General features: G+C 39.8%; 1 protein-coding gene and 1 long non-coding RNA gene across 2 annotated transcripts; one reads left to right on the forward strand and one right to left on the reverse strand.

The window, feature by feature from the left end:
- Window positions 1-4,028: 4,028 nt before the first annotated feature.
- On the reverse strand, window positions 4,029-13,284 carry LOC310721554 (uncharacterized protein; the record flags this gene model as incomplete). Its single annotated transcript, XM_083533338.1, has 8 exons — window positions 13,127-13,284; window positions 12,684-12,738; window positions 11,196-11,323; window positions 9,983-10,044; window positions 9,726-9,877; window positions 9,585-9,638; window positions 5,114-5,158; window positions 4,029-4,033 (listed from the first exon to the last, which is right to left on the reverse strand). The coding sequence occupies exons 2-8, from the start codon at window positions 12,721-12,723 to the stop codon at window positions 4,029-4,031; spliced, it is 486 nt and encodes a 161-aa protein (XP_083389464.1). The 5' UTR covers window positions 12,724-12,738; window positions 13,127-13,284.
- A 2,393-nt stretch (window positions 13,285-15,677) lies between these two features.
- On the forward strand, window positions 15,678-16,565 carry LOC310721135. Its single transcript, XR_014531945.1, has 2 exons — window positions 15,678-15,824; window positions 15,871-16,565. It is a non-coding gene; the product is annotated as an uncharacterized lncRNA (long non-coding RNA).
- The last annotated feature ends 1,002 nt before the right edge of the window (window positions 16,566-17,567 follow it).

A 17,567-nucleotide genomic window follows, 5' to 3' on the forward strand; every position in this document is an offset into this window, starting at 1 on the left:
GTTGTGGTTGTGCTCTCAGGTGCAGGAGCGCTTGTGGTTGTGCTCTCGGTTGTAGTAGCGCTTGTAGTTGTGGTAGTGCCCTCATTTGTTGGAGCGCTTATACTTGTGCTCTTAGTCGTTGGAGCACTTGTACTTGTGCTCTCGGCTGTAGGAGCGCTTGTAGTTGTGGTTGTGCTCTCGGTTGTAGGAGCGCTTGTAGTTGTGGTTGTGCTCTCGGTTGTAGGAGCGCTTGTAGTTGTGGTTGTGCTCTCGGTTGTAGGAGCGCTTGTAGTTGTGGTTGTGATTTCGGTTGTAGGAGCACTTGTAGTTGTGCTCTCGGCTGTAGGAGCGCTTGTAGTTGTGGTTGTGCTCTCGGTTGTAGGAGCGCTTGTAGTTGTGGTTGTGCTCTCGGTTGTAGGAGCGCTTGTAGTTGTGGTTGTGCTCTCGGTTGTAGGAGCGCTTGTAGTTGTGGTTTTGCTTTCGGTTGTAGGATCACTTGTAGTTGTGGTTGTGCTCTGGGTTGTAGTAGCACTTGTGGTTGTGCTCTCGGTTGTAGGAGCGCTTGTAGTTGTGGTTGTGCGCTCAGTCGTTGGAGTGCTTATACTTGTGCTCTCAGTTGTAGGAGCACTTGTAGTTGTGGTTGTGATTTCGGTTGTAGAAGCGCTTGTAGTTGTGCTTTCGGTTGTAGGAGCGCTTGTAGTTGTAGAAGGGTCTGTTGCCACTGTAAGTTGAGAATTTAAAGTGAAATTAAAATGTGTAAAAGTACAGAATATTATTAAAAAGCAATTAATTGTAAGGTGCATACTGACCAGGAACCTGAGTGACACGTATAGAATCTGCAGTAATGTTTAAATCTGTGGTGTTTGCTGCGTTAACAAGGACATCTGTAATTGTGGTGTCAGTCGGGACCCCGGCAGTGTTATTAAAATAAAGAGTGAAGTCTGCCACAGTAAAACCTATAACCCTAATCCTATAAACACAATGATAGTTAATTACAGGTTGAATCTATAAATCATTAAAGTAAAGAAAAAAGTCTTTAGAGTAGTGTAGTAATATTATTTCTCACCTGAACTGAAGAATTATTATTCGGTCGAAGTTTGAAAAGAGTGCTCCAAAAATTTCTTCAAGCTGTAAAATATAATTAATTGAAAATGAATAGACATTTCATAAAGCCTGAGCTCATCTGCATTGGCAGTTTAGTTCTGTCCTTTTTGGACGAGTAAGTCAGATACAGACACAAATATTCAACTTGTCATATGGCAGTGGAATTTTTCAGGTAGTAGTTTATATATTATGTTTAAAATTAAAATGTTTTGTAAATTATTCATCATTTCCAAAAGCCAATAAAACATACCGTGTTAATGATACTTGCAGCTTTGATTTTAAACTCAGGAGAGTTGGGATCGGAGAGGGCTTCAACAAAGGGTTCATTCATGCTGAAGGTCAAGTTAAATGCTGCAGACACTACTGAAGGTGTTGTAGGAGCGATTGTAGATGTGGTTGTGCTCTCAGGTGCAGGAGCGCTTGTGGTTGTGCTCTCGGTTGTAGTAGCGCTTGTAGTTGTGGTCGTGCCCTCATTTGTTGGAGCGCTTATACTTGTGCTCTCAGTCGTTGGAGCACTTGTACTTGTGCTCTCGGCTGTAGGAGCGCTTGTAGTTGTGGTTCTGCTCTCGGTTGTAGAAGCGCTTGTAGTTGTGGTTGTGCTCTCGGTTGTAGGAGCGCTTGTAGTTGTGGTTTTGCTTTCGGTTGTAGGATCGCTTGTAGTTGTGGTTGTGCTCTGGGTTGTAGTAGCACTTGTGGTTGTGCTCTCGGTTGTAGGAGCGCTTGTAGTTGTGGTTGTGCGTTCAGTCGTTGGAGTGCTTATACTTGTGCTCTCAGTTGTAGGAGCACTTGTAGTTGTGGTTGTGATTTCGGTTGTAGGAGCGCTTGTAGTTGTGCTTTCGGTTGTAGGAGCGCTTGTAGTTGTAGGAGGGTCTGTTGCCACTGTAAGTTGAGAATTTAAAGTGCAATTAAAATGTGTAAAAGTACAGAATATTATTAAAAAGCAATTAATTGTAATGTGCATACTGACCAGGAACCTGAGTGACACGTATAGAATCTGCAGTAATGTTTAAATCTGTGGTGTTTGCTGCGTTAACAAGGACATCTGTAATTGTGGTGTCAGTCGGGACGCCGGCAGTGTTATTAAAATAAAGAGTGAAGTCTGCCACAGTAAAACCTATAACCCTAATCCTATAAACACAATGATAGTTAATTACAGGTTGAATCTATAAATCATTAAAGTAAAGAAAAAAGTCTTTAGAGTAGTGTAGTAATATTATTTCTCACCTGAATTGAAGAATTATTATTCGGTCGAAGTTTGAAAAGAGTGCTCCAAAAATTTCTTCAAGCTGTAAAATATAATTAGTTGAAAATGAATAGACATTTCATAAAGCCTGAGCTCATCTGCACTGGCAGTTTAGTTCTGTCCTTTTTGGACGAGTAAGTCAGATACAGACACAAATATTTAACTTGTCATATGGCAGTGGAATTTTTCAGGTAGTAGTTTATATATTATGTTTAAAATTAAAATGTTTTGTAAATTATTCATCATTTCCAAAAGCCAATAAAACATACCGTGTTAATGATACTTGCAGCTTTGATTTTAAACTCAGGAGAGTTGGGATCGGAGAGGGCTTCAACAAAGGGTTCATTCATGCTGAAGGTCAAGTTAAATGCTGCAGACACTACTGAAGGTGTTGTAGGAGCGATTGTAGTTGTGGTTGTGCTCTCAGGTGCAGGAGCGCTTGTGGTTGTGCTCTCGGTTGTAGTAGCGCTTGTAGTTGTGGTCGTGCCCTCATTTGTTGGAGCGCTTATACTTGTGCTCTCAGTTGTTGGAGCACTTGTACTTGTGCTCTCGGCTGTAGGAGCGCTTGTAGTTGTGGTTCTGCTCTCGGTTGTAGAAGCGCTTGTAGTTGTGGTTGTGCTCTCGGTTGTAGAAGCACTTGTGGTTGTGCTCTCGGTTGTAGGAGCGCTTGTAGTTGTGTTTGTGCTCTCGGTTGTAGGAGCACTTGTAGTTGTGGTTGTGCTCTCGGTTGTAGTAGCGCTTGTAGTTGTGGTCGTGCCCTCATTTGTTGGAGCGCTTATACTTGTGCTCTCAGTCGTTGGAGCACTTGTACTTGTGCTCTCGGCTGTAGGAGCGCTTGTAGTTGTGGTTCTGCTCTCGGTTGTAGAAGCGCTTGTAGTTGTGGTTGTGCTCTCGGTTGTAGAAGCACTTGTGGTTGTGCTCTCGGTTGTAGAAGCGCTTGTAGTTGTGTTTGTGCTCTCAGTTGTAGGAGCGCTTGTAGTTGTGGTTGTGCTCTCTGTTGTAGGAGCGCTTGTAGTTGTGGTTGTGCTCTCGGTTGTAGTAGCACTTGTGGTTGTGCTCTCGGTTGTAGTAGCACTTGTGGTTGTGCTCTCGGTTGTAGGAGCGCTTGTAGTTGTGGTTGTGCTCTCGAATGTAGGAGCGCTTGTAGTTGTGGTTGTGCGCTCAGTCGTTGGAGTGCTTATACTTGTGCTCTCAGTTGTAGGAGCACTTGTAGTTGTGGTTGTGATTTCGGTTGTAGGAGCGCTTGTAGTTGTGCTTTCGGTTGTAGGAGCGCTTGTAGTTGTAGGAGGGTCTGTTGCCACTGTAAGTTGAGAATTTAAAGTGAAATTAAAATGTGTAAAAGTACAGAATATAATTAAAAAGCAATTAATTGTAAGGTGCATACTGACCAGGAACCTGAGTTACACGTATAGAATCTGCAGTAATGTTTAAATCTGTGGTGTTTGCTGCGTTAACAAGGACATCTGTAATTGTGGTGTCAGTCGGGACGCCGGCAGTGTTATTAAAATAAAGAGTGAAGTCTGCCACAGTAAAACCTATAACCCTAATCCTATAAACACAATGATAGTTAATTACAGGTTGAATCTATAAATCATTAAAGTGAAGAAAAAAGTCTTTAGAGTAGTGTAGTAATATTATTTCTCACCTGAATTGAAGAATTATTATTCGGTCGAAGTTTGAAAAGAGTGCTCCAAAAATTTCTTCAAGCTGTAAAATATAATTAATTGAAAATGAATAGACATTTCATAAAGCCTGAGCTCATCTGCATTGGCAGTTTAGTTCTGTCCTTTTTGGACGAGTAAGTCAGATACAGACACAAATATTCAACTTGTCATATGGCATTGTAATTTTTCAGGTAGTAGTTTATATATTATGTTTAAAATTAAAATGTTTTGTAAATTATTCATCATTTCCAAAAGCCAATAAAACATACCGTGTTAATGATACTTGCAGCTTTGATTTTAAACTCAGGAGAGTTGGGATCGGAGAGGGCTTCAACAAAGGGTTCATTCATGCTGAAGGTCAAGTTAAATGCTGCAGACACTACTGAAGGTGTTGTAGGAGCGATTGTAGTTGTGGTTGTGCTCTCAGGTGCAGGAGCGCTTGTGGTTGTGCTCTCGGTTGTAGTAGCGCTTGTAGTTGTGGTCGTGCCCTCATTTGTTGGAGCGCTTATACTTGTGCTCTCAGTCGTTGGAGCACTTGTACTTGTGCTCTCGGCTGTAGGAGCGCTTGTAGTTGTGGTTGTGCTCTCGGTTGTAGAAGCGCTTGTAGTTGTGGTTGTGCTCTCGGTTGTAGTAGCACTTGTGGTTGTGCTCTCGGTTGTAGGAGCGCTTGTAGTTGTGTTTGTGCTCTCGGTTGTAGGAGCGCTTGTAGTTGTGGTTGTGCTCTCGGTCGTAGGAGCGCTTGTAGTTGTGGTTGTGCTCTCGGTTGTAGTAGCACTTGTGGTTGTGCTCTCGGTTGTAGGAGCGCTTGTAGTTGTGTTTGTGCTCTCGGTTGTAGGAGCGCTTGTAGTTGTGGTTGTGCGCTCAGTCGTTGGAGTGCTTATCCTTGTGCTCTCAGTTGTAGGAGCACTTGTAATTGTGGTTGTGCTTTCGGTTGTAAGATCGCTTGTAGTTGTGGTTGTGCTCTGGGTTGTAGTAGCACTTGTGGTTGTGCTCTCGGTTGTAGGAGCGCTTGTAGTTGTGGTTGTGCGCTCAGTCGTTGGAGTGCTTATACTTGTGCTCTCAGTTGTAGGAGCACTTGTAGTTGTGGTTGTGATTTCGGTTGTAGGAGCGCTTGTAGTTGTGCTTTCGGTTGTAGGAGCGCTTGTAGTTGTAGGAGGGTCTGTTGCCACTGTAAGTTGAGAATTTAAAGTGAAATTAAAATGTGTAAAAGTACAGAATATTATTAAAAAGCAATTAATTGTAAGGTGCATACTGACCAGGAACCTGAGTGACACGTATAGAATCTGCAGTAATGTTTAAATCTGTGGTGTTTGCTGCGTTAACAAGGACATCTGTAATTGTGGTCTCAGTCGGGACGCCGGCAGTGTTATTAAAATAAAGAGTGAAGTCTGCCACAGTAAAACCTATAACCCTAATCCTATAAACACAATGATAGTTAATTGCAGGTTGAATCTATAAATCATTAAAGTAAAGAAAAAAGTCTTTAGAGTAGTGTAGTAATATTATTTCTCACCTGAATTGAAGAATTATTATTCGGTCGAAGTTTGAAAAGAGTGCTCCAAAAATTTCTTCAAGCTGTAAAATATAATTAATTGAAAATGAATAGACATTTCATAAAGCCTGAGCTCATCTGCATTGGCAGTTTAGTTCTGTCCTTTTTGGACGAGTAAGTCAGATACAGACACAAATATTCAACTTGTCATATGGCAGTGGAATTTTTCAGGTAGTAGTTTATATATTATGTTTAAAATTAAAATGTTTTGTAAATTATTCATCATTTCCAAAAGCCAATAAAACATACCGTGTTAGTGATACTTGCAGCTTTGATTTTAAACTCAGGAGAGTTGGGATCGGAGAGGGCTTCAACAAAGGGTTCATTCATGCTGAAGGTCAAGTTAAATGCTGCAGACACTACTGAAGGTGTTGTAGGAGCGATTGTAGTTGTGGTTGTGCTCTCAGGTGCAGGAGCGCTTGTGGTTGTGCTCTCGGTTGTAGTAGCGCTTGTAGTTGTGGTCGTGCCCTCATTTGTTGGAGCGCTTATACTTGTGCTCTCAGTCGTTGGAGCACTTGTACTTGTGCTCTCGGCTGTAGGAGCGCTTGTAGTTGTGGTTCTGCTCTCGGTTGTAGAAGCGCTTGTAGTTGTGGTTGTGCTCTCGGTTGTAGAAGCACTTGTGGTTGTGCTCTCGGTTGTAGGAGCGCTTGTAGTTGTGTTTGTGCTCTCGGTTGTAGGAGCACTTGTAGTTGTGGTTGTGCTCTCGGTTGTAGTAGCGCTTGTAGTTGTGGTCGTGCCCTCATTTGTTGGAGCGCTTATACTTGTGCTCTCAGACGTTGGAGCACTTGTACTTGTGCTCTCGGCTGTAGGAGCGCTTGTAGTTGTGGTTCTGCTCTCGGTTGTAGAAGCGCTTGTAGTTGTGGTTGTGCTCTCGGTTGTAGAAGCACTTGTGGTTGTGCTCTGGGTTGTAGGAGCGCTTGTAGTTGTGTTTGTGCTCTCGGTTGTAGGAGCACTTGTAGTTGTGGTTGTGCTCTCTGTTGTAGGAGCGCTTGTAGTTGTGGTTGTGCTCTCGGTTGTAGTAGCACTTGTGGTTGTGCTCTCGGTTGTAGTAGCACTTGTGGTTGTGCTCTCGGTTGTAGGAGCGCTTGTAGTTGTGGTTGTGCTCTCGGTTGTAGGAGCCCTTGTAGTTGTGGTTGTGCGCTCAGTCGTTGGAGTGCTTATACTTGTGCTCTCAGTTGTAGGAGCACTTGTAGTTGTGGTTGTGATTTCGGTTGTAGGAGCGCTTGTAGTTGTGCTTTCGGTTGTAGGAGCGCTTGTAGTTGTAGGAGAGTCTGTTGCCACTGTAAGTTGAGAATTTAAAGTGAAATTAAAATGTGTAAAAGTACAGAATATTTTTAAAAAGCAATTAATTGTAAGGTGCATACTGACCAGGAACCTGAGTGACACGTATAGAATCTGCAGTAATGTTTAAATCTGTGGTGTTTGCTGCGTTAACAAGGACATCTGTAATTGTGGTGTCATTCGGGACGCCGGCAGTGTTATTAAAATAAAGAGTGAAGTCTGCCACAGTAAAACCTATAACCCTAATCCTATAAACACAATGATAGTTAATTACAGGTTGAATCTATAAATCATTAAAGTAAAGAAAAAAGTCTTTAGAGTAGTGTAGTAATATTATTTCTCACCTGAACTGAAGAATTATTATTCGGTCGAAGTTTGAAAAGAGTGCTCCAAAAATTTCTTTAAGCTGTAAAATATAATTAATTGAAAATGAATAGACATTTCATAAAGCCTGAGCTCATCTGCATTGGCAGTTTAGTTCTGTCCTTTTTGGACGAGTAAGTCAGATACAGACACAAATATTCAACTTGTCATATGGCAGTGGAATTTTTCAGGTAGTAGTTTATATATTATGTTTAAAATTAAAATGTTTTGTAAATTATTCATCATTTCCAAAAGCCAATAAAACATACCGTGTTAGTGATACTTGCAGCTTTGATTTTAAACTCAGGAGAGTTGGGATCGGATAGAGCTTCAACAAAGGGTTCATTCATGCTGAAGGTCAAGTTAAATGCTGCAGACACTACTGAAAGTGTTGTAGGAGCGATTGTAGTTGTGGTTGTGCTTTCAGGTGCAGGAGCGCTTGTGGTTGTGCTCTCGGTTGTAGTAGCGCTTGTAGTTGTGGTCGTGCCCTCATTTGTTGGAGCGCTTATACTTGTGCTCTCAGTCGTTGGAGCACTTGTACTTGTGCTCTCGGCTGTAGGAGCGCTTGTAGTTGTGGTTGTGCTCTCGGTTGTAGAAGCGCTTGTAGTTGTGGTTGTGCTCTCGGTTGTAGTAGCACTTGTGGTTTTGCTCTCGGTTGCAGGAACGCTTGTAGTTGTGGTTGTGCTTTCGGTTGTAGGAGCGCTTGTAGTTGTGGTTGTGCTTTCGGTTGTAGGAGCACTTGCAGTTGTGGTTGTGCTCTCGGTTGTAGTAGCACCTGTGGTTGTACTCTCGGTTGTAGGAGCGCTTGTAGTTGTGTTTTTGCTCTCGGTTGTAGGAGCGCTTGTATTTGTGGTTGTGCTCTTGGTTGTTGGAGTGCTTGTAGTTGTGGTTGTGCTCTCGGTTGTAGGAGCGCTTGTAGTTGTGGTTGTGCTCTCGGTTGTAGTAGCACTTGTGGTTGTACTCTCGGTTGTAGGAGCGCTTGTAGTTGTGTTTGTGCTCTTAGTTGTATGAGCGCTTGTAGTTGTGGTTGTGCTCTCGGTTGTAGGAGCGCTTGTAGTTGTGGTTGTGCTCTGGGTTGTAGTAGCACTTGTGGTTGTGCTCTCGGTTGTAGGAGCACTTGTAGTTGTGGTTGTGCTCTCGGTTGTAGGAGCGCTTGTAGTTGTGGTTGTGCTCTCAGTTGTAGGAGCGCTTGTAGTTGTAAGAGGGTCTGTTGCCTCTGTAAGTTGAGAATTTAAAGTGAAATTAAAATGTGTAAAAGTACAGAATGTTATTAAAAAGCAGTTTATTGTAAGGTGCATACTGACCAGGAACCTGAGTGACACGTATAGAATCTGCAGTAATGTTTAAATCTGTGGTGTTTGCTGCGTTAACAAGGACATCTGTAATTGTGGTGTCAGTCGGGACGCCGGCAGTGTTATTAAAATAAAGAGTGAAGTCTGCCACAGTAAAACCTATAACCCTAATCCTATAAACACAATGATAGTTAATTACAGGTTGAATCTATAAATCATTAAAGTAAAGAAAAAAGTCTTTAGAGTAGTGTAGTAATATTATTTCTCACCTGAACTGAAGAATTATTATTCGGTCGAAGTTTGAAAAGAGTGCTCCAAAAATTTCTTCAAGCTGTAAAATATAAATTAGTTGAAAATGAATAGACATTTCATAAAGCCTGAGCTCATCTGCATTGGCAGTTTAGTTCTGTCCTTTTTGGACGAGTAAGTCAGATACAGACACAAATATTCAACTTGTCATATAACATTGGAATTTCTCAGGTAGCAGTTTATTTATTTTGTTTAAAAAAAAAAAAGTTTAGTAAATTATTCATCATTTCCATCACCAATAAAACATACCGTGTTAATGATACTTGCAGCTTTGATTTTAAACTCAGGAGAGTTGGGATCGGAGAGGGCTTCAACAAAGGGTTCATTCATGCTGAAGCTCAAGTTAAATGCTGCAGACACTACTGAAGGTGTTGTAGGAGCGATTGTAGTTGTCCTCTCAGTTGTAGTAGCGCTTGTGCTCTGGGTTGTTGAAGCCATTGTAGTTGTGCTCTCAGTTTCAGGAGCGATTGTAGTTGTGGTTGTGTTCTCAATTGTAGGAGCTCTTGCAGTTGTGCTCTCGGTTGCAGGAGCGCTTGTGTTTGTCCTCTCGGTTGTAGGAGGGTCTGTTGCTATTGTAAGTTGAGAGGTTTAAGAGAAATTTGAATTTTTAAATGTACAGAATGTAATTAAAATGCAATATATATTAGAGTTTGTAGGTGTGCTTTCAGTTTAAGTGTTTGTGGATATGCCCTCAGTTGGAGTGTGTGTAGATGTAGAAGTATTTGTAGATAAAATGTGTGTAGAAGTGCTCTCAGTTTAAGTGTGTGCAGATGTAGAAGTGTTTGAAGATGATGAACCGTTTGTTGGTGTGCTCTCAGGCGAAAAAGCGGTCGATGCCGGACAGGTTCCTGCTGTACGTTGAGAGCTTCAATTAATATCAGAATTTGTTCACATGTAGAAGGTTGTTGGATAAAATATATTTAAAAGTTTATACTGACCAGCAATCTCAGTGACACTTATAGAATCTGTAATAATGTTCAGTTTTATGATGTTGGTTGCATTCACAAGGATTTCTTTCATTGTGGTGTTAGTTGGGATGCTGGCATTATTAATAAATGTAAGTATGGAGTCTGTCACAGTAGAACCGTTCCTAAAACACAAACAGAGTTAAATACAGGTTGAAAATGTGACTGATCAAAAGTAAATAAATGAATCAAATAAGAATTTAATTTAATGTCTATATATTATCTCTTACCTAAATCCACAAATAACCATTTGGATGAAGTTTGCAGAGGCTTCTTTATAAATTGGTTGAGTCTGGAAAATATAATTAGGTTGAAATGAATTAAGTTTATATAAAGCCTAGTTTTGTTCTGTCCATTTTGGAGCTAAAGATCATTAAAGCTAGTGAGTACGTTATAGGCAAACAATGATAAATGTTCAAATGCAAACAAATCCCCCATTTTCATTGTAAATGTAATTAGTTTCACAATATTTATAGGAAGACAAGCGGGAAGAATCATTTTATCCGTATAATGAAATTGACTTTGTTTTCAGTAGAATTAGGTTGTTTCTGCTTGATTGAAAATGAAATCCTATACCCACACTTAACTTTTTGGATGAGAATTGACATTCGAAATCTAAAGCCTTTTCACAGAAAGCCACCTTTTATACTACAGTCGTCCCCCATTTACCGGGGTAGTAACGTGCCAAAATTGCCGCGTTAATATTGGACGCATTCAAAAATTTTTTTAGTTTTTATTGTTTAAGCAATAAATTATCCTCCTACACTCTTTAAACACACACAGAAAACATTTGCAAGAATATTCTGCTTGTTTATTGGTTGAAGTGTCCTATGATGTCAAAAAAGGGGTTGAGTTAAAGATGCATTCTTTATTTTCATTGGCTAACTCTGGTGACGTATGTCTTCAGCTCCGCCCTTTTAACGTCAGAGGATACTGCAACCAATAACTAAGCGGAAACCTACAGTTTCTTGTAACGCTTTTTATGATGAACTGAAATCGGGTCCATTCGCAAAACAAAATAGTTACGTGCCAAATTGAAAATCGTGAAAAAAAAAAGTGAGGGACGACTGTATTATGTCTTCTCTATATTGTCTTATAAGCAGTGGTGGATGATGTGAACTGATCTAGTGCTGTACGTCGGTGATAAGTAGATACCACCAATCGGTAATCAAAACAAGTTTAAAACAAAGTGCGCTTGACATTGAATGGTCGTTAGCTGCGTGTTCAACCAGTTAAGTTTTTTTATCTGCTCATAAATAAAAAGCAATGACTGATTGCGGAAAATATAGTTTACTTTTGTACAGTAATGAATTACATTCACTTCATTACTGTCCACCACTGCTAATATTACAGTGAAAATTATTCAGGCTGCAAAATCTTCGTTTTTGTTTTGATGATTTAAATAGTATACATAAACTATACATCATCGCCAATTAAACAGACCTCGTTGTAGATGATTGTAGCTTTTGTTGCAAACTCAGGAGAGCTGGTATCGGATAGAGCGCCATCAAAAGTTTCATTGATGCTGAAGACAAGGTTAAATGCCATCTGATTTTGTGTGGCACTGGTAGCTGAAAAAAAGAAAAAAAAAAAGAAAAGAAGATAAAATTTGATTACCAGTATGCAGCAATTCAAACATTCTACATTCAAAATAGCAACTATTTAGTGCTGTTGAGTGTCAAAGTCAGCTTCAATATGGGAGCTCTGTCGGATTTATTTTCTCTGAAACTAACTAACTTTTTCCATCAACCAAATTGGTTAAAAATACTGCTTTTGTAATAAGAAACTCTAACATTTTACGGTCGATTATGAGGCTAAATGAGAATACTAGTGCTGCAGGTCATTCTTTGTCCATGTTTTGTCCATTTAATCTGAAGTTTGTATAAAAGCCAGGACCCGCTGTCTGAAATCAGGTGATTGGTACTTGCTCGATATATGGAAAGTTTCTTCCTGTACAAATGGTGAAAGGCTTCAGACTGTCTGCTTAATTATATGCAGTAAACACAGTAAAAATCTATAAATAAAGCTAATCTTAGCTCACGCAAATAACTGCTGTTGCTAGCATGGTGTCTCCGTTTGAAAAAATTCCCGCTAATTATATTAGTTTCTCAACATGAACATGAAATTCTTACACCAGTTTTTAACATCAGTCTGTCTTTATTAATCTAAAACCATATTTCCGTAAAGATTCTAACATGGCTAACACAGGTTAGCCATGTTCTCAACACACAAGTAGATTTAGTATTTGCAATGGTAACAGAAAGTAAAATTATGTTCAGTGATATCATTATAATATTTATATATAGTGCTGCTCCTGTACCCAAAGCATATTCCATGAAGAAATGATTGTTAGTGTGAAGGTTGGAATGGAAATCTTTAGTGTCCTGCAAAGAGCTCTGACCTCCTCAACCCCCCTGAACTCATTTGGGATGAAGTGGAACACTAACTGAACCCCAGATCTCCTCACCATCATCAACATCTGATCTCACTAATGTTCTTGTAGGTTAATGATCACAGTCACAGTCACAGCCCCTAAGAAATATGATTTATCCAGTTAAGCCACTATGAGTTACCACTACCATGTTGTGTGAACATGAATCCAAGTTCTCTCTCTTACTAACAAGTTGACATTAACTGTCAAACCGGCATTCTTAGTCGGGCTACATACCCAAGCAGATGTGTGTGTGAGGTGAAATGAGAAATAATAACTGCTTTCTGACAAAAGAATTTCAAGTTGTTGAAATGTTTCTCTCAACGTCAAGTTCCAGATTAAATTACTTATAATGGTGCTCTATAACACACATAGTTTTGCTACACAATACAGCTGAGAGAGAGCCTGAGAAAGTTCTATATGAGGAGGATAACAGCATTAATTTATTCGGAATAAAAAAAAAAAAAAAAGAGTAAATAAAGGAAAAAGAGAACACGTACCAATCAGAGACAAAACGGTCAGAACAACCCTCCAGTCCATTGTGCTGGTTAGAACCTAAAATCAATAGATATTTATTCAATTTGATTTTAAAAGTAGATAAAATCATAATTTCAGTAAGAAAATTGAAAAACATTCAGTGAAGGCCACATAAAAAAAATGAAGATGTAAATAAAGATTTCTTTTCAAAATATAAACTATATATATTTTTTACATAATTGATTATAAATTAAAGAAACCTGAATAATTATATAATTTAAACATTTACATGTTTCTAATGAATTTAAAATGTATATATTTAAAAAATATATATTGTATAACTTGTACGTGGCACATAAATAGAAATAATCTTTACATTTCACACTTAAGGGACGATTGCATCTATATATCATTATTGAGTCAGTTGATTCTACATGATTGAGGAGGAAATGAAGTAATTCCTCACCTGTGTGTGCAGGTAGCAGATGTGGCGTGTTCTCAATCCAGCGACAGAATCACAGTGTCGAATACAGAGCAGGTTACTTGCAATTTAACTACAGAATGCATCAATTTATCTATATTGTGTAAAACCCAAGATGACAAAAGTGACTGAGAGCCAATCACAGAGTGGATGCTTGTTATTTCCCATGACAGCTTGCCACTCAAAATTTACTATTTAAATGGTGTCAAAATAATTAGGTTGTATTTCAAAGAGCAGGAAAGGAGTGTCTTCTGCGCTATAGAAAAGCTCTTTGTGCTGCTACAGCAACATACACTATATTGCCAAAAAAAACACTGGGTCACCTGACCTTTCCTTCTATGCGTGCTTCTTTTCCAAACTGTTGCCACAATGCAGGAGGCGCTCAATTGTACAGAACGTCTTTAGATGCGCTATAATACAATTTTGCATTCACTTGAACCTGAATACCCAAACCTGTTCCAGCACAGCATTGACCCTCTGCACAAAGTGAGCTCCTTGAAGATCTGATTTACAGAGAAAGAGCTTGGTATGCTGTAGAGCTCTGATCTCATCCCTACTGAGCACCTTTGGGATGAATGTGAACAGCACCCCAGGTCTCCTCACCTACATCAGTACCTGCTTTTTGTAAGACCCTTGTGGCTGAACACAAATATTAAGCACACTCCAAAATCTAGTGGAACATCTTCACAGAAGAGTGGAGGGAATTATAAGAGCAAATTGGGACTAAATGTGAAATGCAATGCTCAAAAATCACATACCGTACTTGTGAATTCTTTTGGCAATATAGTTTATTTAACTGGTAATAGAAACCCTAGGTTATTAGTCACACCATAAGTATGCAGCAGTGATGATTTCATAAATTTGACAAGATTGAAAATATTGGGCAAAAAATCCATATTATTAATGTTAAACAGTTCAACTACAGGCCAACATCTATCCTTCACTTTATCTCCAAGATTTTGGAAGAGGTTGTAGCACAGCAGTTCTGCTCAGATCTACATAGGAAAAATTGTGAAATGTATCATTCAGGATTTTAGGCCTCATCATAGCACAGAGACGGTGCTGGTTAAAGTGGTAAATGACCTGCTATTGGCTTACTTGTGTTGTTGGAATAAAGAGAGCAGCTCTTTCCTGGCTCAGGTCTTATTTGACTGATTGTTATCAGTTTGTTAATGTAAATGATGAGCTCTCTAAACTTACTGAGGTAAAGTTTGGTGTTCTGCAAAGATCTGTCTTAGGCCCACTGCTTTTATCTTTATATATGCTGCCTCTGGGTGAAATTATTAGTGAACATGGTATTAGCTTCCATGGTGTTAGTTTCCTGCCGATACACAGTTGTATATTTCAGCAAAACCAGTTGAGTGAAATCAGCTTAACAATGTTAATGAAGGTATTAGACAAGGACTGCTTAAGGCGGAGGTTAAGCAGATTATATTACTATGATAGCCTTCTTTAATTTCAGAAATATTGCTAAGATAAGAAATATGAAGTCATTTCAGGATTTAGCAAAAGTAGTTTTGGAATCTCTAATGGATTATTAAATGTCAGGATGTTCTAGTAAGTGAACAAACAAGCTCCACTTAGTCCAGGATGCAGCAGCAGGAGTCTTTCCTAGAACCTATGAAGATATGAGCCCATCATCATTGCATCGAAGTAAGTGCACGAAACTCTGGAATAAGGTCTTTTCATTGGATTTTTGTTGTCTACCTGCTTGCTGTGTGAGGATCTCAGCCTACTCCACCTGGTCTGTTGTCTACGTGCTTGCTGTGTGAGGATCTCAGCCTACTCCACCTGGTCTGTTGTCTACCTGCTTGCTGTGTGAGGATCTCAGCCTACTCCACCTGGTCTGTTGTCTACCTGTTTGCTGTGTGAGGATCTCAGCCTACTCCACCTGGTTTAAGGCCAATATTCGGGAGCTAAGAACATTAGCTAACTGCATGCAAATATGGATGCCTAGCTGGTTAGCTGTGTCGCTCTACCTGGAAAATTGACAGTTCATTGCATCGAAGTAAGTGCATGCCACTCTGGAATAAGGTCTTTTTATTGGCTTTTTGTCTTTCTCTGTTCTCTGTGGAACCATGGATATACTCAAACTATTTTGCATTCTCTCCGCACTTTTTTCATGTCTCTCAGTTCCTTGCGTTACTTCATGTGCAATCAAACATAATGGCCTTGCTTATTTAGGCAGTAAAACAGACAAAGTCTATTCAAATGATCGAGACTCTGCCTCTATAATGATATTACGGACTTTTGGGTTAATGCCTGACAGATTTTCCATCACTCCGGCTCTGCTGTCATGTTTTATTATGAGAAAGCTCATTAAAATTATTGCATTACCCAACAAACTGCATACAACTGAAATGTCAAATGAACATTACTGTAGTACATCAGCTGTGTTCTGTCGGGCCTTAATTATATTACTGCTTGTGATCTCTGGTAATGTTCATGTCCACCCTGGCTCTTCTTCTGATGTTCTTTCTGGTGTTGTTTTCCCTACAGATCATGTGGCCTCAAATAAAATGTTTTTTTTTTGTAATCGCCATAACCTTGGGTTTTTGCATGTAAACGCAAGAAGCATATTACCTAAACTGGACCTGCTTAAAGTATGGGTTGAGAGTTCTAACCCCGACGTTTTAGTAATTACTGAGACATGGTTGCATAACTCTATTCTCTATCCTGACCTGTATCTATTTGGTTACAACCTGTTTCGGCAGGATAGGTCATCTAAGGGTGGGGGGGTGGCAATTTTCACTAAAGAATATCTTCAATGTAGTATAGCCCTGGCAAAGTCTATACCCAAACAGTATGATCTTCTTGTTCTTAACATGAAATTATCAAACAGTTTTTCTTTATCTGTGGCTGGCTGCTACCGCCCTCCATCTGCACCAGCATGTACCCTAGAGGCCTTGAGCAATGCTCTTGCACCTTTCACTAGGTCCGAGTTGATCATACTTGGTGATCTAAACTGGGACATTCTTAAACCCCCTAAGAAAGTTGTACAACAATTTGATTGCTTAAACCTTCATCAAATCATAAACCTACCTACTAGATATAACCCAAAAGGTTGTGACAACGCCACATTGATAGATGTTGTGTTTACAAACGCCCCACACATGTACCTTTCGGGTGTTTTTTGCAATGATCTCAGCGACCACTGTTTCAATGCCTGTGCTAGAAAACAACTTCTGTCAAACAACCTGTCGTAATCGCTACTAAACGTATTCTGAAAAATTTTGATGCTCAAGCCTTCTTACATGATTTGAATCATGTAAGTTGGTAGAGAGTCAGTCTGATTCCTACAGTGAATGATGCATGGTTGTTGTTTAAAGATCTTTTAACTGCTGTAATCAACAAACATGCCCCAAACAAAAAGATGCGTATAAAAAAACGCAACAGCCCGTGGATAAATCGTGATCTAGTGGTTCTGCTTCAGCAAAAAAATACAGCCTGGCGCAAAGCACGCAAGACACACTCTGTTAAAGACAACATTTTATTTCATCAAATCAGGAACAAGGCTACACAAGCAGTGAGGAAGGCTAAAGCTGGCTTTTTTAAAAAACAGCTCACACTTTGTGGTGCGAATCCAAAAGCATTTTGGAATACGGTAAAAAAAAACTTGAAAAATAACCCCGGACCATACCATTGTCCCTAAAATTGGATGACATAGTTGTCACTAATGAAAAACTCCATGGCTAAAGCTTTTAATCACCACTTCATAAATGCTGGCTTTGTTTCAAAGACATTAAACCCTATTTCTACAGCCCCTGCAGCCTCTAATACCTGCGACCTTTTAGCACCTCCTTACAGTTTTTCCATCCGGCCTGTTTTAGTGGGGGAAGTCTTGAAGGAACTGACTGCTCTGGACCCCAATAAAGCATCTGGGTCAGATGATCTTGACGCTTTTTTTATTCAAATTGCTGCCCCTGTCATTGCGGCTCCATTAACAGCCCTCATTAACCTCTCCCTCTATACAGCCGAGATTCCACCTGCTTGGAAAGAAGTGGTTGTGCTTCCTCTCTATAAGGGCGGTGATCAGGCTGACCTGAATAATTACAGGCCAATTTCTATCTTACCATGTGTGTCTAAAATTCTGGAAAACCTTGTCAATAAATAATTAATTAATTATCTTAATGTGAACGGTATCATCTCCGGGGCACAGTCTGGCTTCCGATCAGGGAATGGTTGTGTTACAGCTACCACTAAAGTGCTCATCTACATTAGATAACAAACAAAACTGTGCTGCTATATTCATTGATCTTGCAAAAGCTTTTGACTCGGTGGACCACAACACACTTATCCACAGACTCCGCAGCATTGGTGTCACTGATCACTCACTTGTTTGGTTCTCAAATTATCTTTCTCAACGTGTTCAATGTGTAAGATTTGAAAACCTTTTCTCCCATTCTCTCCCGGTCACAAGGGGTGT

The sequence above is a fragment of the Silurus aristotelis genome (assembly GCF_946808225.1).
Source record: "Silurus aristotelis genome assembly, chromosome: 27".
In the NCBI taxonomy this organism is placed as follows: domain Eukaryota; kingdom Metazoa; phylum Chordata; class Actinopteri; order Siluriformes; family Siluridae; genus Silurus; species Silurus aristotelis.